Raw genomic sequence first — 23,253 nt, forward strand, 5'->3', positions numbered from 1 at the left:
ATAACTGTTGCAGAAGTGAGACTTTTCTCTTGTGTTTTTATATTAAAGCATTTCTTAAATACAGTTAAATAATAAAAAACCAGCCCACCTTTTTACTGCTGAAGCATAGATAGCATGTGTAGGACATGCCAGAAAAGATTAATGGTATAGTTCTTCACTGTGGCAGGAATTCAGTATAAAGTTGTTTCCGAGTAAAAAGTATAAATTCAGTATAAAATTGTTCTTACTGGCAAGGCTGAAGTGTTAAAAACAAAATGGTTTTGTTTGTGGACAGTGCAACAACAGCAGGTGTCAGGGTGTGCAGAATGTGCCCTTCCCTCTTTGGTACTGCCATAATTCACAGCACCTAGGTGGTGCTGGCCCTCATTTAGCACAGTGGAATTGACACACTGAGTAGTGCTAGATCAATGGGAAGACATTTAGAAAAATAAGAGACAAAATACAAATATGTACTTAATAAAAGGCTCCTCTCCTGCACATCACAGTTCTCACAGCACGGCTGTTTCACCATACTCCAAGGAGTCTTCCATTTGCAAGCTCGTTGAAAACATTTTTTCATTAATTATTCACGTTCTGAGTAGCTGATTGCTGGGTCATTGATGTAAACTGTTGACTTTACAGTAATTACAAACCACAGGGAACTTCATACATGCATTTTCCTAAGGAATTAAATTAGCTCATTTTCATATTACTGCAATATTTACAGACTCCTACCATAGTGCTATTAAAAACACTTTGGAATCTCAGAGCTTGAAAACACTGATAGACATATAAAATGAAAAATGGGATCAGAGGGGATTACTTTGTGTCTTTCAGTGTAACTTTTATTTAAAGCAGTTTATAAAAATTAATAAAACTAAGGATTTGGAACAGGAGTAATTTTAGCCTTACATTAATGTTGTCAACTCTGAAGAATACAGAGAGATTATGCTATTGGTGTTTGTACATCAAATGCCTGCTTAATACCTCCCAATTTATACCCTAGAATTTAAGTTTCCAGCCTTTGGAGTTACTTTGGGTCCAATTCACTGAGTTTTGCCATCTCTGGATCTCTCAATAGCAATAGAGAGCTTAAAGCTTGGAAACTCTGCAAACAAATCAAACTTTGTTTTACTTTCTGTGCTGGAATTGCCTTGTTAGCAGGATTTTCTGATGTTGTTTTAGCACCCTAATCTTCCATACAAATATTTCTAGTATCATATCCTTGTACTTTGTCTTGGATGTTGCCTTAGTCTCCATAAACTCACCCAGAGGATTTGCCAGCAAATTGACAAACCCCTGTTAATTCTGGAGTTGGATTTAAAGTCTAGCATCTTCTGTAAAGGCTTTTTAGAAAAGTGTGCCTAGTAGGAGGGAAAAACAACAAAAACAGATGGAAAATACCAAATTGGAACTTCCATGAAAGTTCTTTTATTAGATTAATGGAAAGTTTAGATCCACACACTTGAAATTTAAGGGCTAGCTGAAAGCTTCCTTTTTTTTTTTCAGTTTTGTACTAAGAACTCATTTAGCTTACTGAAATGAATTTTAAAGCTAATCCTTTAATATTCACCTATGTACAACACATCCTGCTATCACCACTGAGCAATACTGCACCTTTCTGATTGTTTCCTTTATTTTAAAGAGCTGAGGGTAGGATCAAAAAAGTCTCCAACTATTTGCTCAGACCACTGTAAGAGTTACCCTGGGGCCCACCTACTGTGTGGGCCCCAGGGTAACTCTTGGAGGAAAGGGTTAACTGTGTGTTAACCCTTTCCTCCCACCAAAAAAACCCTGTAGCAACACTGCATAATAACCCTGTAGCAACAGAGAAATAGAAAAACTAGCTGAGTGTGGTTCATTGGCTTTAGAGTCAGCAGTTGGATGTTCCTGCCTGTGCAGAGCCCTATTTTTAGCTTTAGAGGTCTCAGTGATGAACATCTAATCCTTTTGTATTAGGGAGGAGCATTTCAAAGAGTCCAAGGGTGTTAGTTTTTCACTCCAGTTTTAGCCCTAGTACTGTAAATGGTTAAACATGCCCCAACATTGAGAGGAAGAATAATTTTCATAGAATTGTGGACTGGTTTGTATTGGAAGTGACCTAAAAGCTCATCTCTTTCCAAACTCCCTGCCATGGATAAGGATACCATTCACTAAACCTGGTTTTTATCTACTAAACAGTGTTAGCCATGAAGTTCTGCTTATGGGAAGTGAATAGCAGGAAATAATTCTGAATATTCTATAAAATAGATAACTTCCAGAGCTTATTATACTTTTGGTTTTGTACTATCAATTATGTACAATAATACATCAGGCATTTCTGTGTGTACACAGTGTGCAAGTATATTTCCTATGTTGGTGATTATTGGAATTAAAAAATTGGAAGCATTTTCTTGCAGCTTTCACTTTTGCTTCATATTTGGCTGGTTTTTGTTGACAACCACTTTTTCTACTCTCTTTAGAAGGCAGAATTTCCATATGTCAGAAGAATAAATATTCCAAAGTCTTATTTGTCTAAAGGCAAAGTAGATTTCCGCTTTTGGAGGTTTCATTCTTTTTTTGCTTACCTATACTTACTTTTCTCCTTAATTCCAGAATATTTAGTGGATGAGAAGGTCACCCTTTGTTTTTTGAACAGTGCATGGGTGGGATAGGTGAAGGACATTCCCATCTCCAGATGAACCTCCCCTCTGAAACGTATCTTAAGGACTACAAAAATCAATATTTTGTTTCATGAAAGATTATGCTTCTACATAAACTAATAATATATAAATATTTTGCCTAATGATATTTTTTCCTTCAGTGGCCTACTGCCTTTATGGTGCAATGGAAATGAGAAGGTTTTCCCTGCCAGCCCAGTTTCAGTGGCTGGGCTACAGAGGGAAGCAGGCCAAGATGTGCCTGTTCAGGTTTGTGATGCCCTGGAAAACAGCAAAGACGGGAGAGGGCCACACACACCAAACAAACATTTACAGCTCTGGCATGCAGCAGCAGGGTGAAAATGTCTCCTCGGTATCTAGAGAGAGAATTTTGTGAATGATAGACTTTGGCTCATGTGAGGAAAGCAAAGCCAATTGATTTAATAGCAATTAACTCATCCAGTATTGGAGAGCTGTGTACTCTTTGGCATAACTCATTGAAAATTGTTCTGGCAATGCTGCAGACCATGAGATGTTTAAAAAGGAGATGGGAACTGATGGATATTCTGCAGAGATAGAGTCAGGAGGCACAATGGTTAGGGGAGTCTCTGTAATATTGCCTTGTGCCAGCAGGTAGTAGCTTTCTTTTATCTTCCTAGAAAGTCTTAATAAGAATGCTGCTGGGGGAGGGGAACTGGCCTGCTGCTTGATGGATTGGTTATCTGCCTGCCAGATAATTGTATTTCCTATTGCACTTGATATAATGGGTTTCCACCTAAATTATCAATTACTTTGTTTTTATTTTTCATGTGGGTTACAGGAGTTAATCTTGGCACTGCACCACAAAGGGCACTGCCTTTTCTGCATCAGCCTCTCAGGTGAAGGAGGAGCTTTGCTGCTGTTGGTCACAGGCATCTGCAGAGAAGTCCCCTCTGTTCTGCCCTGGCCTCTCAGCACCCCATTTCTGGAGAGATGTAACAAACTTTTCAGTCCCACCTGCCCTGCAGTACTCAGTACAGGGTAATTCCCAAGGAAGCTGGCCCATTCCATGCTATATTCAGTTCCATGTGGATTTTCAGGTCTGCAGCCCAGTGGTCCTGATGCTTTTCTGTTTCCATAGAGGTCCAGGTGCTCCCCAGCACCTCTAGTATTGCTCATTTTCCCCTTATCATTGTATAGGGCACCAACAAATGGGGCAGATAGCTTGGATTTGTGGGTGTAACTCCTCAGTTTCACAGTTAAGCATTCTTTTAAACTGATGTGATCTCTTCCATAGAAGTAATTTCTGTGCAGTGCCTGCCTTTGGTTGCATTGTGTCATGATAGCATCAACAGTGATTTTAATACTGCACAATTCTCAAGGCAGCAGTAACTGCTTGATCCAGTTATGTGACTGTCATCTGAAAATACCCATAAAGGACACAGTACATTTTGTGTATCTGAGAAGAAATCAGAATAAGATACATAGTTAGCACAATCTGTTACTTGATTTTAAATGCATCATTAATGAGTTGGGTTTTTTTAACAAATGCTAGAGTTTTCCCCATTCTTTAATTAGACAATGGAGAAGGAAAAGAGAGAATTAAATGAAAGAGAAACATTTTTTCTTATGCTTTTCTTTTTTTATTGGGTGACTTGCTTCAGTGCTGTGTGATTATATTTAATTAATGACCTCAAACTTTATTATGCTGTTTGTTAATGCTAGTCATTGTTCTGGCCACCTCAGTTAGTTTATTTGCATATATGTGGGGAGGAAAATTCCCAATGTGATGATCTCATTTGATACAGAAATATAATCACATTATACATCTTGAGAACACACTTTCCTTCTTTGTTAATCATTTTAGTCTGCTGACTTGCCTTTGGTACTGCAGCTTTAGAGAGTCACTGAGTTTAACAGTGGCAAATGTGACTCAAAGCAGAGCATGAGCCCTGTGCAGCCCAGCCACTCTGGTCACTGAGCCACTGGGGAGGGACCCCAGAACCCTGAGCTGCTTCCAGCTGGGCTGTCACTGATCACTGGCCAACAACTGTTTCTGATTTCTGCCTGTTCTGACTGATCTCTGCTCTGATCTCTGACACAGATTCTGTACTCTGTAAGTAACACTAAATTTCATTGGATGACATTGTAGGGGAATATTTTGTTTCCCTTATTGAAATGTTTATAGGTTCCCATTTAAGTAATAAAATGGGAAAGTGGAAAAATGGGAAGACAGTATTACAATTGTAAAATTCCTTTAGCACTGTTTCTAGGATCCTTTTTTTTCTGGGAAAATACATTTTCACCTATAAATGTTCATCCATCTCAGCTGTCCCCAGTCATCATCTCCAAAGCACAGATCTGACTATTGTAACTTCCACTAAAATATCTCAGGTGCCTGGTTTCCCTGGAGAAGGTAATTAATTTGTCTGCAAACCACTTGTTCATAGCACTAGTGACTCTTGGTTCTGAAAAGAGTGGGATTCTCTGATGGCTCGGTGATGCAGTTGGAATTATTGTCAAGAGGAACAAATGTACAAAGTCAGTGAGTCTGTGACTTTGGGCAGGCCTTTTACCTGGAGTTTAAATCTTTAACAACCACCTGACAGTAAGACTAGTGGTAGAACTTTGAAAGCTGCACACTGAATAACCAGACATCACTGATGTTAAAAACACCTAGCCTGGATGTAGTTAATATTTATAATGAAAATTATCTTGGATACTGAGTGCTTGCAGCATTTTATTTCATCTATTCAATGATATATTGGATAATACATATTTATACAGAATATTGATCACTGAAAATATTTTCCATAATCTCTCTGCAACAGACAGTACCTCCTTAATAAACCTGGATGAATAAGTAACTCTGGAGAAATTACTCCCAAATTCATAATTAAAAGTTGTTAAAAAAAATTTCCTAGATTGTCTGGAATGGAAGCCTGAAGCAGAGCACGCAGATAACAGAGGCTGTAGGAATGGCTGCCTGCTTTGTTCTCTGGCAGATTAATTTCTGCAGTGGGTACCCAGAGAGCAGGCTGGGGAGCAGCTGGGTGTAAGATACTGTGTGACTTGCATTTCAGGGCCCTGCACAGAGCTACTGCTGCACTGTGTGGAGGCTCCTCTGCCTACAGATTCTTTCTCCCTCTGTGGCCAGTCCTTTGGGATGGACGGGGTGATGGGGCACTCACAGAGCCTCCACAAATCTCCGTGGTTTGCATCCCTCACAGAGTCCTCTGGACACCACCTGCCAGGGTCTGAGCCATTTGTTCCTCCAGGCTGAGGGGGGTAGATGTGGTCTCTTAGGTTGCAAGCCTGGAGATTTAATGGGAAAGTGAAAAGAGCCAGATCCAAAGTCCTTATTTCTTGGGGTTTATTCTTTTAGTCCATCTGCATTGATTTCAATAGACCCTGAGTCAGATCCATGCTGCCTGTTACATGGTGTGCTGGCCCAGGACTAACAAGAGTGCAGATATGTTTTCTTTTGAAGTGATTGGCTGAGGCATTCACATAAATCATGGATTTTATTGAAACTGCAATTAAACCAAACCAGGCTTAATGCAGACTGAAAGCCCTAGGATTAGTGTACAGGTGGACATGGAGGGAAAGGCACAAACTCAGCCATCCTGCCAAGCAAAACTGAGGAAAACTCCATATATAATCGAACAGCATGTGAATATTAATGCACAAAATCCTCTGAGTCCCCAGTTCCCTGATGCAATTATTTTCTATTCACATTAATTGCTCCTAACAGATGACATTAATGACTTTGAGTTAAAAATGTGTGCAGGGGAGGCCTTCAGCAGATCAATGCTGGTTAAAAATAGGGTCACTTTTGCAATCATTCACACAAGGTGTAACAGCTCGTAAATAAAACAATATTAACATGTTGATTGATTTATAATTGTTAATTTTTTAGTTCATTTTTATGCTTTTTTCCTGAAACCTGTCAAACTCTGTGGATAGTGGTGGGACTCATGCTCATTTGTTATTGTTGTGGGTGAAGTAATGATAAGTTGCAAAGCAGTGACTGGAGGAAAAAGTAGAGTTTGTTTTGGATGAAGGATGATCTGTCCTCCAGACAGGAGGTCTTGGACAAAGTAAGCACAAAGAGCAACATTTCAAATTAGAACAAACCCTCTTTTACCTCGGGCTCTTCATTCCCCTTGAAATTCAACAGCAGAGTTTGGAATTTTTAAAATGCTGATCTGCTGAATATCTGACAAATGCTTATGCTTTGCTCCTTCCCTTCTGTCCCCCCAGAAACTCCACTCACGCATCTTGGACCTCTCATCTGGGGATTTGCTCTCAGAAGTAGAACGAAGCCGAGGCCTGGCGCAAGCCCGAAGTGCTGATGCTCAGATGCTCGTGAGTGTTTGTGCTGCCCTGGTTCCCCTCACCTGGAACCTCCTTTTCTCCTCTGAAGTCTGGTGTCAGGGAAGAGCCATAAAGCTGATCCCTGAATTGAAACACTGTTGAGGCAGATAACAATGCTTTTACTTCCTTCTGTTCTCTGAAATTCAATATTGTGTCCTCGGCTGATACAGTGAGCAGATAGTGTCACTGTGTGCAAAAAAAGCATAAATCTTAGCAATGTCCCCCATGCACCTTTTTGGGTATTGATTACATCTCAGAATCTCTGAGAAATGGTCAAGGAGCTTTTTATTAAAGCCCGTGCCCCGTATTATTCATCCCACTTTTATGATATATTATGTATGAACTTTTAAAAATTCATGGGCTCTGCATTTTTTGTTTTTTTCAGATGGAGTGAGCTTTGTGCTTATTTGGCAAAACGTTTGCCAGCGTGGCTTTCATGTTTCATTGTCAAAGGCAAAAGCAGCTTAAAAAACAAAAATCACATACAGGGAAACAAAGAATACAAGAACAGAACACTGAACCTGCCTGTGCCTTTGATCTTGAAGTATAGTAGTGTCAACAAAAATGTAATCTCCCTTGTAATACTACTTTAATGAAAAGGCATTGTTTCAAAGGTTGACAAAAATGCTAACAACATTATGCATTATATTTAATTAAGCCTTCAGGTTAAGTTGCTTTAATATAGAGTTTCGTGTCTTTAATGGTCTGATTATTTCAATTTTCTTTGATTTCTATTGAAAATTACATTTTTAAACTGTAATACCGCATTCAAGCCTTTTTACTCTAATTTCATTAAAGGTAATGACTAAAAAGTCATGATTACAAAAATTAAAATTTCACCATGTCAGTTAATAGATCCATATGCAAGTTAAATGTATTTAATTAATGCATCATAAACATGCTATTCAAAGTACTTTCTTGAATAATTTAGAGAATAAAGCCAAATTGAAGGGGAAAACTCCACTCTCTTAAGTGATATGAATGCTATTTAGAAATTGAGTGGATACCCTACTTTATAATCTGGAGTGACATGATATTTTTTGCCCATTTATTCCTCTCTTATAGATGATTGCAGTAATATACTGTTCTTTTGCTCTGCTTGGATAGCTCCATTTTTCCCCATTTCTGAAACAGTAGGACCAAATGCCTTTCTCCTCTCTTAGGTGCAAAGGAATCAAAGTGAGAGGTTGGAGAGGCTCTCAGACCAGCTGAAGATGACAGGAAGGCAATACTTGTCACAGTGCTGTGATCTCTTTCCTCCTGCAGGAGGTTTTACAGGAGAGGATTTACAGGCATCCTTCCCTTGAATGCTGTGATGGCTGGGACACAGCCCAGTTTAAGGGCCAGAATTCCACATGATGTGTTTTGCCAATGCCAGAGCCAAAATGCAGAGGAATAGCCAGAACAAGCAGCTGCTGCCCTTGGCCCCTGTGCAATCCACCTCCCCAGGAGTGACACTGCCACAGCTGAGGAGGCTGATGGCAGGGGGCCTCCCAGGGGAACCACAGTGTCAGAAATAAAGACTCATTTGTCTCAACAAAACAACAAAATCTGCTTCAGAGCCAAAACCACAGGCATCAGCCTGCCTGTGATGCTGAAAGAGGTATTCTTCCCAGAGCCACCGGATTTAAAGGCTGCTCCTCCTGATTTGACTTCCTAGGAGAACATGTACCAATAATTCCCAGAGGTGAAATGTGCTCTTGGTGCCTCTAAATGATTTTCCCATTCCTAAGTTTTGGCTGTGAGGAAGAATAATGATTTGCCCTGTAGTTATGTTTGTCAAAACCTGAACATTATGATGTCAGCTGAGCGATGAACAGCTGTACTGATGAACTCCTCAGCAGTAAAAATTCTGCTCTCTCCCATTCAGCTGAAAAAAGGTTCAACCCCAGTAGTAATAAATGGGAGGAGCATGGGGGAATAAATGGAGGAAATTAGCAGAAGGCCAACAAACATGTCAGTGCATGAGACATGCCTACAAACTGAGTGTTCCAAAGATTTCCATGAAGAAGCTGAGTCTAGGGCATACACAGCCTTGATAATTTTTTTTATTGATTCAATAACTTTTGATTTCTTGTTTCTTCCTAAGTGTAAATTCTTCATTTAAGCAATATTAATTTGAAGTATATCTACATACAAAAATCAATAAATACTGCTTCAGTTTGCCTTAATGAAATCCAAGGGTAAGTTTTATGAAAAGAAGGCACAGAATCATGGATTCACTTTGGATGAAAAGACCTTTATGCTTAAGATCCTCAAATCCAGCCTTTCACCACCACTGGCTGGAAAGGTCCCTTGAGTTCAATCCCACCACTAAACCATGTCCCCAGGTGCCACAGCTACACAGCTTTTAAATCCCTCCAGGGATGGTGACTCAACCACTTCCCTGCTCCATCGCTTGACAACTCTTTTAGTGAAGGAATTTTTCCTAATATCCAATCTCAACATCCCCTGGCACAACTTGAGGCTGTTTCCTGTTTGCCTATCAGTTTCTGCTTGGGAGAAGAGAATGACCCCCACCTCATCACAACCTCTTTTCATGTCGTCATGTCTGGTGTTCCTGGTAATTAAAAGGATGTCTGATTCTGCAAGGAAACTGGAGAATGGTGCAAGCACTTAACACTAAAGAAGCTCCAATGCTGTTAGGCTCGAGAATATTAGTTTGAAAACAAATTAAAGGCATCCTAGCTACTCCTACAGAGGTTTAATATTTTACCTAAAGTGCTATCTACTCTTCATTACTCTCTTCCTCAAAGCTGGCACTTAGTCACAGTCAGCTGAAATTGCATTTGGAAAGGGGCGATAACTACACAAGTACTAAAGGCAGCCATAAAGTGTCAATAAATTGCATAAGCAGGAGGCTTCAGCTGTCTGCGAGCGACACGAAGATGGATTGTCCTACGTCAGAGAGTTTCTTAGACAAAGCTTTGAACTAGATAGGAAACCAAAATTAGACTGTAATGGAGAGATTCCATTCTCAGTGGACATTCTGCTCAGGATACTAAATTAATTTACTTTGTCCAGGCTGTGCAGCCTCATCTGTTACATTGTGGGGCTATAATGCAGTTGTCAAGATGTACTTGTATTCTTATAACTTTGTTTTCTGTATCTTAGTGGTGCACGCTGCTTATGTATGAAGCATAATTCAAATAGACTCAGAATAATCTTTGCAATAAGAAGAACAGAATACTAGCCCAAGAACAAAGAGGAAAACACTGAGGATTGTTGATTTTTTTCCCCCTGACAAATGAAATTGTTAGCAATTTTAAATTTATTTCTCTGTATTAAATTCACCAGAAGCTAAATTGCATGAGAGGAAGGCAGAAGTGGCTTACTTGGTTCTTCTTTGCCATTCTTAATCAAGGGGAAGTTAAATGATCATTTTCTCCCCATAAGATATTTCAATTTCTTCTCATATTTTAGGAATGCCAGCAGAATGTGAAATCCAGCATACCTGTCTTGAAATGCCAGAGTCAATTAAATATGACAGGCTCTAGCCGCCTGTATCCTCGGAGCAGCTGCAGTAGCAGTGAACTCTCCCTCTCAAGTGCTTGCAGTGAATATTCCAGTGGTTCCTCCTACACTTGGAATGATGGAAAGACAAGCAAAAGGGTAAATCAAATTAATTTTCTCCATGTATTAGTTTAAGTTAATCTGAAACAAGATTAATTGAAAACCTGCCTCTTTCAGAAGTTTTTTTTACTTTCCTCTCGCTTTTATATTGAAAGCAGTTGTCACTAAACTGTTACCCCCCCATTTAATTTTTTTAGTGATTCCTTTATCACTCCAGCTTACTTACAGTCTCCTCATTTGTTCAGACATTTATCCTGCCTTTCATATTCCAAACTGCTCTTCTTTTTTATCTTAATCCTTCCATTCGTATTGTTCTTCCTACAGCTTTTTAATGCACTGCAGCCTTCACACCACTGTAAAATCCTTTATTGAAAAGGAACTTTGCTTTAAATAGAAAAGAATGGAATGCAATGCCCTTATGCAACTCCTCTATCTCTTTACCCAAATGGCAACACTTTTATTGACAGCACTTGTAACACAAGTGATTTTTATTTTCTTTTGACAGTCATCCGTGAGATGGGATAAAAGAATAAGCATTGGTTCTTCACTCCCAAGCAACCTCTCAAGTCCTGCAGATGATCTACCTCCAACTCGTATCAAGGAAAACCATATCTTAGAAGGGCTGAAAAAACTGCAGGAGCAAAAAATGCTACTTGAGCCACCTTCAGTAAGATCAAAATGGGGTTACAAAGATTGCATGAACTCCAACGAAGGAATATATTCCCCTGGAATTAAGTGTGGTGGCCACAATGAACAGACTCACTGTAAGCCAATGGAAATGGGAAGTGTTTGCGTTGAGCACAACAAAACTTTCTCTTATGATTCAGATTCCCATGATGATGCAGATGATGACTCTTCATCCTTGCTGTTGCTGCAGGAAGTTCCAAGCAAAGACCGCAGGACCTATTGTAACAAATTAACTCATAGCATTTCTGACAGTCTCTTTGACTGGGATCCTAACAGGAAACATTTGCCAGAAAGAAGTCCGTTTTTTAATTCAAAGGAAAGACCTGAGAAATTGACTAGTTTTGTCAGTGGATTTCAGGCAGAAGTAAAATCATGCACCAGAGCAAAGCTGCCTGAGTTACAGTTAAATCAAAGCCATTCTAATATAGGCTGGAAGGACTTTAATTTTCAGCTTTCAGACACTGATGACAATGAAGTCTTGGATGAATTGCATATAGAAAGCAGTGATGAGAAAAGTCCCTCAGATTTATTAGCAGCTCCCTTTCCTGAGAAGTACACAAAGTCCTCTGACTTGCTCAAAGTCACGGAGAGTTCTCAGTTTGTATCTACTGACAAGGAAGAGAACCAGATACCTGTTCACCCAGACATTAGGCCCAAGCCATGTAATTTCATTAAGCAACAAAAGGTTATAAAGAAGACCTCTTCTGAGGAGTGTGTTACAGTAATATACGATGCTAAGGATGGTGAGCCAATTGAAATCAGCTCACATCAAACTGGAGTTGTCACTGTAACAAGAAATGAGATCTCAATCAACCAGCCACAAACGATGTCCAGTGCAGAATACACTGAACTTATACCTCAGGGAAGAGCTGATTTGCAGCCAGGACCCAATGCTAGAAACTACACTGCTCCAGAAAGACAGGAAGATGAAACTGGGAAAAATACTCTTGAAGATAATACAGGGAATAAAAATACAGCTGTCCCCCTGACCTGTGGTGAATCTTCACGCTGTGGAAGGGTGACACAGCAAAATGCTTCACGACAGAAACTAGTGAAGCCAGTGCATGATGCATCATGCAAGGCCAATTCAAGCTCCACTGTGCATGCAGGAATCAATCAAAAGCCAAATGTCACTAAAATACCCAGCAGAGGTAAATTTTCTCCCCAAAAAACTCTGATGTCTGAGAGTGGGGAGGCACCTGTAGCTCTGTCAGTGGGCCCCACAGCCCTTGAGAAATCACCTGCTCTGCCACCTGTAAAGCTTTCAAGATTCAAAAAGGCTCAAAGCCCTCCTCGTCATTTTGATTCAAAAGTTGAATTTCAGGTTCCAAAGCCCCCTGCCCACGCCCTGCCTGACTGGAAATGTCCTGGCAGAGGAGATGGGTCAAAGTATCCAAAGAGTCAGAGTCCAGCATCACCACTGTTGCCTCAGCACCTTATAGAGACCAGTAGCTATGGGGAACTTCCAACCAGAGACTTTCATTGTGATTTAGCTACTGTGGAAGCCCGGTCTCCGTCCCCACCCCTTCCTCCAGGCAGGTCAACATCCCTGTTGATTCGGCCTAATTATGCTAATTCTCCACCTCTAGCAGTAAAGTTAGGAGGAGCTGGTCCCACTGAAACAGCAAAAAATGTACTGAAATCATCTCCATTAAAAGGAACTGTGAACTCTGGCTTTCATAATCAATCTGGTCATGAAATGCAAGCAAAAAATGTATCTTCTGGGGCCAAAATTGAATTATCTTACCTTCAAGAAAATGCAGAAGGAATTATGCAAAATAAATGCACATCTCAGCAATCCCACAGTGCATGCCAAGGACTTTCCAAAGTTTCCACAAAGCAAGTCTGCCCAAAAAATCCTAATCAGGTGGGTCTCCACAGGAATCGTGAGTATTCCAGCACAGATTTTCAAACAGCCAGGTCCTTTTCTCTAGGCTGTCCATCACTGGAAACGACTCCTTCACAAGACACCTATTCCAGCAGAAACAATATTTCCAGTGACAGTGGGTTGGATCAGCTACAAAAGATGCCAAGCATTCTCCCCACAGCTCCTCAGTGTCACACAATGAGCACAAGTGAGCCTCTGCTATCTCAGGTAAACAATTTCCCGTCAGCGCCGTTTCCTGCTGGCGATGCTGCGCACGCCTCTCAAAACTCTAACGAGAGAGGAATGAAAACCCGTCTCCCTGTAGGACTGAAATTATTTGTCAAATCTCCCCAGCTTCTCCGCAAGAGCTCTACTGTACCAGGGAAGCAGGAAAAAGACAGCATAAATGCAGCTTCCAAAAGTAATGGGAGCTCCAGTAAGTACAAGCAAAGCGAGTCTGTAGGTGTAAGCACCAAAGGTGCAGCAGGTGCAGAATTAAAGGACTCCAGGTCTGATGTTGAAGTAAAACGTAATTGTGCTGTGGGACTTAGTATGGATACAGCATCAGCTCATGCACATGAAAGCTGCAGCTTGGTGGTAGACAGAGGAGATGGATTAGAAAACAAATTAGTTAAGAGATCTGTTTCTTCCGGCAACAAGTCGCACTTGAAGCCGGCTCTGGGCATGAACGGAGCGAAAGCTCGCAGTCAGAGTTTCAGCATCCACACAGGGGAGAAGCCATCTGCCCCTGGGACTGAAGGGCTCGGGAAAGTACGGACTCAGATCATTACTAACACTTCTGACAGAGGCAATTCTCTAACGAGGCAGAACTCAGGCGTGGAAGGGCTTCAGATCAAGGCTACTCCTGGGACAGCAGGGACACCGGAGGCTCTTTTATATACTGGTAAACCCACAGAAAATTCTTGTCCTAGACAAGGCTCTCTTGGAAGTATGAGTAGTTGCAATAGCCAGCATGTAAGCCCAAGCAAATTGCCCTTCAGATCATCTCAAAAAGTAGACCAGTTTCACAGCGCTTCAAAATGTGATGGAAGCAAACCATTTTCTCAGAAAGATGCACGCAGTCTATCTGTGCAGAGTGAGAAAAGCACTGAAAGCTTTAAGCATGAAGCTCTAGGTAAAAAAAGTGTTCTGTCAGCAGAACTGGAGTTAGAAGCCTCGGCTACTGTATCTTCCAAACAAATTTTGTCCTTCCAAAGTTTTGATGGAGTAAAGTGTCCTCATAAACTGGAAGCAACAAGGTCACGAAGACAGCAAATGTCTTTAAAATTAGCAGAAACTTCTGAGAAGGTTAATGATCTTCTGAGTTCTCCATCTCTGCAACCTACAATAGAGGAGAAAGTCATGTTATGCATTCAAGAAAATGTGCAAAAGGGTCAGGGACAAACCAAATCCCCCACTGTGGAGACTAAGCAAAAGACTGGCCCTTCTATAGCCAGTTGGTTTGGCTTCCGAAAGAGTAAGCTCCCAGCACTGAGTAGCAGGAAGGCTGATGTTCCTAAAACTAAGGTGGAAAAAAAGGATACAAAAGTTTCAGGATTTGGAATTAAGCAGGCAAAATTAGAGAGAAGAAAAGAAAAGAAGAAAACCGAGCAGCACTGTGAAATAGAAAATCAAATTAACAGGAAAGCTGACCATGGTGACATTTTAGCCATGGAGAGCAAAATTGTGAAGCCTTCCCAAGACTCTCCTAGTGAGACTGAGGGTGACCAAGTCAGAGGTTCTACCACAGCTGCCTACTCACCAAAAGACAGCTTCATGAGAGAGCTTTTAAACAGGTAAAACTCCAGAACACAGCGTGGGATGTGTTGATGTCCGTGTAGCTTTACAGAGGCCCAGATGTGGAGTTCAATGTATGTTCTTTTTGTGCTAAGAATACACAGTACAAACAGTAGGTGCACAATTTGGACTTTATTCTCTACAGGGAAAAAAAAAAGGTACTCAGAATGAAATGATAATTTTGTTCATGTTACTTTAACCAAACCATTGGTCTTTGAAATTAAAGATAGGCGAGTTACAGCTGAGCTGATAATTCAAATTATTCCAGAAATCAATAATCTAGGCAGATGGTGTGTAAATATAGAGGGTAATTAGGTACATGTTTTAATGTATTCCATCTTCCTGTACTGTAACCAGAAAACACATATTTGGTAACTTGTCAGAATTAATTACCTTTCCAGCTCTCACAACCTTTGGTCACAGAAGAACTTAGCAATGGGTATATTATGTTTTCACGTTTGCCCCACAGCAGTCCCAAATATAACATAAATCATCACATGTGAAAGGCTAAATTGATATACTACCTGAAATTGCAAGTGACAGGTTTGATCAAGGCTAGTTAGAAACATTTATCACTCAAAGGTCTAGAGACAGAAAGATACAGAGAGGTTACTTTAAACATTAAAGGAATGGGAAAGTAGAGTGATTGAAGAAGGGCAATGCAATTTATCAGAGGAATCACTCTCTACCTGCAGAGTTGATAAGAAAGCAGCTCAGCAGACAGAAAGTGGATCAAATAATGTTTCCTACAGGAGTGTGTCGAAGGGCAGCTCCCAGGGCTCCGCTCTTCACGGCAACTCTATCAGCTCTCAAGGAAACCACAGGAAAAACAGCAACACAAAAGCTGATATGGAAATGCAGAATCAGACCCTGGTAAGTGCTTCGGTACATGAAAACATTGTTACCTTCTTTTTAACTTCTGGATGTGTTTCTTATTGCCATTGCAGGCAAACAGGATAATAACTGTTTATATATAAGATAGAAGGATATTGTGTAGCTAGAGGATTGTGAATTAATACAAAAGTTGGCAGCTTGGCTATAGGCCACATTATACAGATAGTCATGAAGATTCTACTGCTTCTGCTGGCAATTCAATTCCTGTGAAGATCCATGCACAATGATGCTATAATCATACTGTAGTAGAGTGAAATGATAGGACCATTTTTTTATTTTATTTTTTCCCCTTTCCCTTAAAATTGCATGCCAGTATTGAACATTCCTCTGAACATTACAGAAGTCATTAAGCCTAAAAAGTACCCTGCTGGTGTGGAAAAGGCAAATAATTTGACCACATTTGGGAATATTTGTCACTTAAGAGGGAATGTTCAAAAGCAAAAGCATACATTGGACCTGCATCTCACTCTGTACCATTAAAAATCTCCCTGTTAAGGCCTGTAGTTGGCTTTATACTTCAGTAAGGTACTAACTGTACCTGATAATTTAATTTACTCAGAGAGGAGGAATGTTGTTATGCAGAAGAAAAATTACCCTGTTTTCTGTTAGCTGCTGGAGTCTGGTTCTGGACTAACTTTCCTGCATTGAGAAGTGTTCATACAGAGTAAAGTCAGGCTGAAGGGGTGCCCTTCCTGGTGAAGCTTCTTTTAATTAACCTTAGAATTTAATGAGCAGTGTCTTGCCTAGCAAGGACCTTCCCCACGATGTTTTAAAGTCCAGCACAAGGAGAGCAGAAATAACTCTACAGCATTCTCACTCCTGAGATAGCTGTCTTGTCCAGATTATTATGATTATTATTAACCATAACCACAATTTTAACAAACAGCCTGGAAACTGGTGCCAAATATAATACCTGCTCTGAGGCTGAGGCTGTTCCTTTTGTGTTCTGATAGATCTGAGGTTCTGAAGTTCAGCACATACAGCTGGGAAATCTGAAATACAAACTCTCTGGGAACATTGCAAAAAGCTTTGTAATGGGAAATGAAAAAACTCAGCTTAGGGCTGATGTTGAGGATGCTTGAGGTTAAGGCATTCCATACATAGTTTCATGACATTCCATACATAGTTTCAAATTCAGGCAATTTTTTTTTTTTCCTTTTTTTTTACTTTAATACAGACGTCTTTGCTGAGAACATCTGCAAGGTCATTTTTTTTTTTAAACTTACAGGGAACATATGCAAAATGAATGTGTTTGAAAACTTTCCTCCTGACTCCTCTGGTATCATCTCTTCTTTGAAAATGTCGATGTCTCCTGCATTATAAAACCACAAATTATAAGCATATCTAAGGCTGTCCTTGTAGTGTCACTGAAAGGAAAGAGAGAGAATGAAAGTCTGGAAATGTGCAATATGCAGGAAATTCAATCCAACTGATCTAGAACTTAGATAGCAGAGCAGAGCCCCTTATCAGAGCCACTCAGTTTAACTATGCCCCATTTAATATGGTCCTGACAGCTTTCTTCACTGTACAGAAGTACAAAAACTCTACACATTGCTTCTACAATTTCATTCTAACTTATTATTTTCTAATGCTGCAATAATTTCCTCTGCTTTTTGTCTGTCATTTTGTGAAGTCTTTCTAAATGCTGCTATAATAGTCTTTGAAGTATATCTTAAAGAAACACACTTCATTTTGTGAAGGAACTACAAAGATTGTTCTTAATGTACATAAATAATGGAGAAATGCTAATTATACTGTTTATTTTTTAAGAACATGTTAGTCATGGTGAAAAGGCATTACTTCTGCCACACCATACACTCTTTTGTTAGCAGGGAAACAAAGTATTTTTGTGTGGTTTCTGAAGATTAAGTTACATTTATATGTTTCACTTTTTTGAGTTTCATATTGTGTTTTCTGTGGCACTTAATTCCTGAAAGAAATATCTAGTGCCAAGAGACTGATGACATACAGAAAAACAAGATTTTAAATGTGCTTACAGTTATTAATGCTAACTTATGAAAGAGATATACCTTAAGATTCCTCAATATGTGGTATTTCATCTTGTCCTCCAAACTTCTAGAAGAAGAACAATGCAAAGTCTTTAAATTCAAAGTTCATGAATCTTATTACTATCATTTCCAGTTATTTTTGGTGTCTGCTTCCTTTGAAGCAGATTGCAAAGGGCTGGGAGATAGCTGTGACTGAAAACAGACACATGCAGTAGAATGACCTGTTGTGCATTTTTTTCCTTCATAAAAAGACAAAATTAATGCTTTTGGAGAAAACAGCATAAATCTTTTTAAAAGCCCTAAACCAGGAAGATTTCTTTTCTTTTCTGAACAATGCAAAGTGCACTCAGTCACACGGTTCAGTGCAGAAGCTGCTGTATTTCCAAACTGCTTATCAGATATATACTGCTGCTTTAAATCCTGGCCAGAACAGTTGCTAACATTCATTTTCTAGCACAATCTTTTCCTTTAAAAGCTATTTAATTTTTGATGATTAAATCACTTTTCTTATGATGTGCCAGGTAAAGGCTTGAGGCACTGTTACACCATAACACATGCGCCAATTACCTCTGATTTCTGTTCATGCAAAGAATGTTATTGCTGGACTGCCAGAGAATTTATGGAAAAAGCAGTGTTCTACCAATGGTGGCCTTGTGCATTCACCTTCAGAGGGATACACTTCCCGTTAGTGTTCATCAAAAAAGCTCTTTGCTCTAAAGGCCAGCCAGCAGAAATACATAACACTTGAGCCTACACCGAGGATATTCCATGTTCTCCAGTACTTTTTCATGTCCTTGGCTGGAGCTTTAGGTGAGATACAATCATTTTTGTGCTGCACTGCTTCATTTCATCTTTGTGATTTTATTACAGCCCTGGGTGATTTAGAACAGCCACGGGTTTCTCTTTGTGAGGTAGAAATGTGGCACCAAACCCAAGGCACCAGGAGTTTTGTGTGGCACTGTGTGTGCTCAGTCTGTGTGTTTGGGGAACACCCAGGGATCTATCCCAATATTGTGAAATGTCACAGCAGCACTTGGCCGTGCCCTGTGCAAATATGAGAAACTGTTCCACCTGGAACTGGGTGCCAGATGAACAGCCCCTCCTCATTTTCCATAGCCTGAAGAGAGGCACTTCCTAAGAAAGAAAAGATGCAGTCAAACACCTGGGATTAAGAGATGATAAATGCAGTTTTAAAAATCTGGGGAGCAAGTGTTTGGTGTCCTACTTGGGCTGCTCACAAGAGGTCAACAGGGCAACTTGTGTAACCCAGCCAGCAGGATTTACACTGTGATCAAAGATACGTCGTGCAAATGATGATAAATTCCAGAGGTTTCGATCACAAAATGTGCTCTTGTTACTGTGAGCATGCTGTAAGCAGTTTAAAACAGCAGAGAGTGATTAGCAAATAATTTAAGATCCCTCAGGTATTGAAAGCAATTTTTTCTGTGGTGCTGCCTTTCCTCCTCTCATCACCCTGGAAGTATCTTTATTCCTGTTTGATTCATGGAGCATGGCAGAAAAATATGTCCTTGAAACTGAATGGTGGCCACTGATGGCTCGTGGTGGAGGGAGGGGGATTTCACTGTGTGCTAGGGAGGGACTCAGATTATCTGTGCTCCTGGGAAATAGGAGTGCAGAATGACAGGGCAGGGATACACCTTGGGAAAAAACCCATAATATCTGAGGGATTTGAATAACACAAACTTGACTACCTCACACAGGCTCTTCGAGTGCACTGCATTCTTAAATGAATTTTTTCTCTCTGTCTAGGTAATAAATGCTTTTAAACAGAGGTGGAAATAAAAATGACAAAGTTTAGTGTTTGCAAACTGAACTGAAGAGATACCACACCATATATTAGGTTTTTATTTTGAAGAAGTGGATCTTCCAAGGGTATTTTTCATTGCTGCATATTGTGATTTTGAATGAAATTAAAGTTGTTATCGTCAGACATCATTCATAGACTAAGACAGGTTATATATTCCACTCTTAGCTGCCATGTAACTTTACTCTGATTTATTTCTGCAAAACATTCTGTAGTTGTCATGAAGCAACATAAACAGAGTCACAGATGTTCTTCACTTTTGTTGTTGCACTGTGTACAGGCTAAAGTAGTCACAGAGAACCTGCAAGAAGAAGAGGAGGACCCCATGACAAGGACTACATGTCAGAGTCATGTGATAGGTACAGAATTATATTTTACACTGGATTTTATTGCTGTCCCTTGCAAAAAAGACATGTTTAATTCTCATTACTTTGTTTGTTTGCCCCCTTATGTCAGCTTTAGCCTTCATTTAGCTCCCAAATAGCCAGATTTCATCAAATGCATGAGATGAGTACACACCATTGCAATTGTGGGTCAGTGCAATGTTTGATTGGAGGGCCTTGGGTTAGGAAAGATCATTTCAGCCCCCAAGAACTGTGGGTTACACACAGTGGCTCATCATAAGGGTTGTTGTGCAGTATTTCAGTGGGAATAATACTGACATACTGTAACTCTGTCATCTGGCCTTGAACTAGTAAAATTTAGAATAAAATTTAAATGGCAGAATAATTGCTGTGATAAACTAAACCACAAGGAACAGCAAACAGGTGTCTGTTCAAAAGTCCTTAAAGCTGTTGTTGAAAATAAAGTTGCCTTTGCTGTGGAAGGGTAGCACCATGCACCCTGCCTCGTGGCTGGCACACAGTAATTTTTAATCTCAGTACATTTAAAATTATCTAGTAGGCAATGGAGGACAGAACAGAAGTCTGAGGTTTGTATTAGAGCAGAGTGTCACCAATATAAACAACTGACTGAACAAGGAAAACTCACCTTTAGCAAGTTCCCTTTGCAGTAGAGGCTGCAGTAAAAAATTTCATTAAAAAGTTAAAATCTGATTCCATTTTCTCTTGCCAGAATCTCTTTCATTTCACTGGTACTTCCAAACCAGCAAGCCCAAGCAGAGGTATCATGTCAAAACACATTTCTTTTGGGGGCAGGAGGAAAATGTTTGCATGCTTCATTGACTTGTACAGCCCTTTCAGTCCCAAATTCAGACAAATAAACTCTGGCTGTGTTACCTGAAGGAAAGATCCCTAAACTCTTCCCTTTCTGAGAGCTCAGCCATCACCTGGCTCCATGACAACAGCTGAATAACAAGAACTTTGCACAGTGTAAGGCTCTGAGGGCATTCTGTCAGTGGCAGGCACTAGCAGAGACTCACAAACAGAAATTCATGCCTCTCATGCTGTACAGAAAGGACTTCTTTTCTGGTACCAGAAATTGTTCAGCAGACAATACCTCACCTAAGATTGTTCAAAATTATTTTTCCTCACACTGAAATAATTGTTTTGCATCCATACCAAAAATTCTCAAAGCTTTTACTTTGAATTATGGGAAATGTTTCAATTTTTTAATCTAGAGACTGAAAAAGAAAAAAAAAAAACAAACAAACAACTATTTGCAGAGTTTTGGGTTTGTTTTTTTATTTTTTGTAAAAAGACTCCAGAGTATCCTTGTTGTTCATCAGTGTAATTGGTGATTGTGGCTGAGGCCTAATTGCTATATTTTGGTATTTTATTTGTTATTGCAGCCTGTAATAAATAGTTCTGGTGCCTTTTGAGATATGAATATTTTGCTCCTCCCACAGGCACCAAATCCAAGTCTCTGACAGGACATAATGGTTATGGAGCAGGTTGTCAGATGCTTTTAAAATTTCTTTATAGAGGTTCTGGCATTTTTCTGATACAAAAGTTTTCATAGAAAGATACTGATTCTTCCCCCTGCTGAAACTCTCTGCAGCCACAGCTTCTCTCACTAACCTGTTCCATTGCCTCAACACCCTTCTAAGTAAACAATTTCTTACTAATTCCTGAATCCACTCTCCATCAGCTTAAGGCCATTTCCCCAGAAAACAAAGTTTGCTGTGGGTTTTTTTGCTGTATTTTAATGCATTTATTCTACTGGGTTTTATGAAAACAGACTTAGAGCTGAGAGTATGGCAGAAAAGCTATCATTAAGCAAGGAAAATGTTTTTTATGCAGCAGGAAAAGCATGTGTTTCTGTAGCTGTCACTAAAATAACTAACCTGACAGCAGTCCTGCCCAGTTCACCAATAAACAAGGTACTCATGACAGTCCTCTGGGGAGGTGCAATGTGAGACAAGTCTGGTTCAGCACGTTCTAACAGTGAGATGCTCCTGGGTATGGATCAAAAAATGTGTCAAATACCACTTGCTAGGTTTTTAATTGTCAGTTGCTGATCTAAAGCAATTGAGGTATTGTGCTGGCTCTTCAGGTTTGCTCAGCTGAAAGAAAGCAATGATGCCCAGTTATGTACAAATTCCCTCCTATATACCTATATCTCAGGAACACATGAGCATTTCCATATGAAGCAGTCATTATATTGTGCTATATTGTTCTTCAAAATAGACTTAAACCATTTTGAAAGTTTTTTAAAATGTGTTACACCCTGTGTGCCTTTGCTGTGGTGTCAGTGAGGAAGCAGAGATGCTGCCAGTGCTGCCACCCCCACAGACAGCAGACCTAAGGACCCCTGAGGATCCCTTTGAAGTCCAGTCATCCTCAGGGCTCTTCCCTCAAGCCCTTTGCAATAAAGCAGTTGTGTTTTGAGAGAGGATGAAGTGGAAAATGCTGAAGTACCTAAGAGGAAAGGACATGATGAAAATAGTGACTTCTTCTTCATGTCATGGCAGATTCCCCAGCTGAGACAGGTACAGCAGGGTCTTTGAGTATTCCTATACATAAAATTCCTTTATTGAATGCACAGATGATGTGTCAAGATCCTGACAGTATTGTTCCCATGTAAACATAAAAAAAGGCACCTTCATTTTACAAAGAAAAAGAATTCTGTTCCCCCCAAGGGGGAAGAAGTGTCATTATTTGTCTTGAATTTCCCCATTGTCACAATGACCCAAAAATTTACAAGACAATTACAGATGACACCTTTACATACAGAATGTAATAATTAGACATCTTGAGAGGAAAAAAACAATAAAAAGTTCAATATTTCATATTTCAACTACTGTTTCAAATTAGCAGCTGCTCCTGGAAAAGTGTGATTGTATTAATTAAAATGCATTCAGAATTTTCATTGATAAACAGCTTCAAGGGAAAAGTCAAAAATCCATGGCACAAGCAAACAAATGCTAATTACTGAAGAATTCATTCTTGCAGTCAGCTTCACATGGGAATACTAGGGTATGGAGCAACAGTATTTTTGAGTATACACAAATTAACAGGCTGTTTTCTTTTTGGGAATGTATCTGTAATGAACAGGAAATTTAGTTGTAATTAATCATATCATTCTTCAGTGTTGGTATGAACCTCTGCTGAGGCTGAAGGGAAAGTCTGAATGTGCCATTTTCTCAGACAGCAACACTTTGGTGATTTATCAAACCCCAGTTTGAAAGGTGCATGATAATAATTTTTCTGGGTCCAGTTTCCATAT

At 39.8% G+C, this 23,253-nt stretch overlaps 1 protein-coding gene across 7 annotated transcripts in view; it reads left to right on the plus strand.

Moving 5' to 3' along the window:
* NCKAP5 (NCK associated protein 5) overlaps window positions 1-23,253 on the plus strand; it is a 276,475-nt gene that overhangs the window by 206,857 nt on the left and 46,365 nt on the right. For 3 of the 7 annotated variants that reach the window (XM_018911273.3, XM_050977033.1, XM_018911276.3), the window contains 5 exons: window positions 6,861-6,965; window positions 10,398-10,586; window positions 11,053-14,897; window positions 15,594-15,771; window positions 19,907-19,985. In XM_018911273.3, coding sequence (XP_018766818.3) covers window positions 6,861-6,965; window positions 10,398-10,586; window positions 11,053-14,897; window positions 15,594-15,771; window positions 19,907-19,985 — 4,396 coding nt within the window. The remainder of the gene's footprint in view (window positions 1-6,860; window positions 6,966-10,397; window positions 10,587-11,052; window positions 14,898-15,593; window positions 15,772-19,906; window positions 19,986-23,253) is intronic. The other 4 variants (XM_018911275.3, XM_050977035.1, XM_050977036.1 and 1 more) reach the window with 4 other exon arrangements.

The sequence above is a fragment of the Serinus canaria genome, chromosome 7 (assembly GCF_022539315.1).
Source record: "Serinus canaria isolate serCan28SL12 chromosome 7, serCan2020, whole genome shotgun sequence".
NCBI lineage: Eukaryota > Metazoa > Chordata > Aves > Passeriformes > Fringillidae > Serinus > Serinus canaria.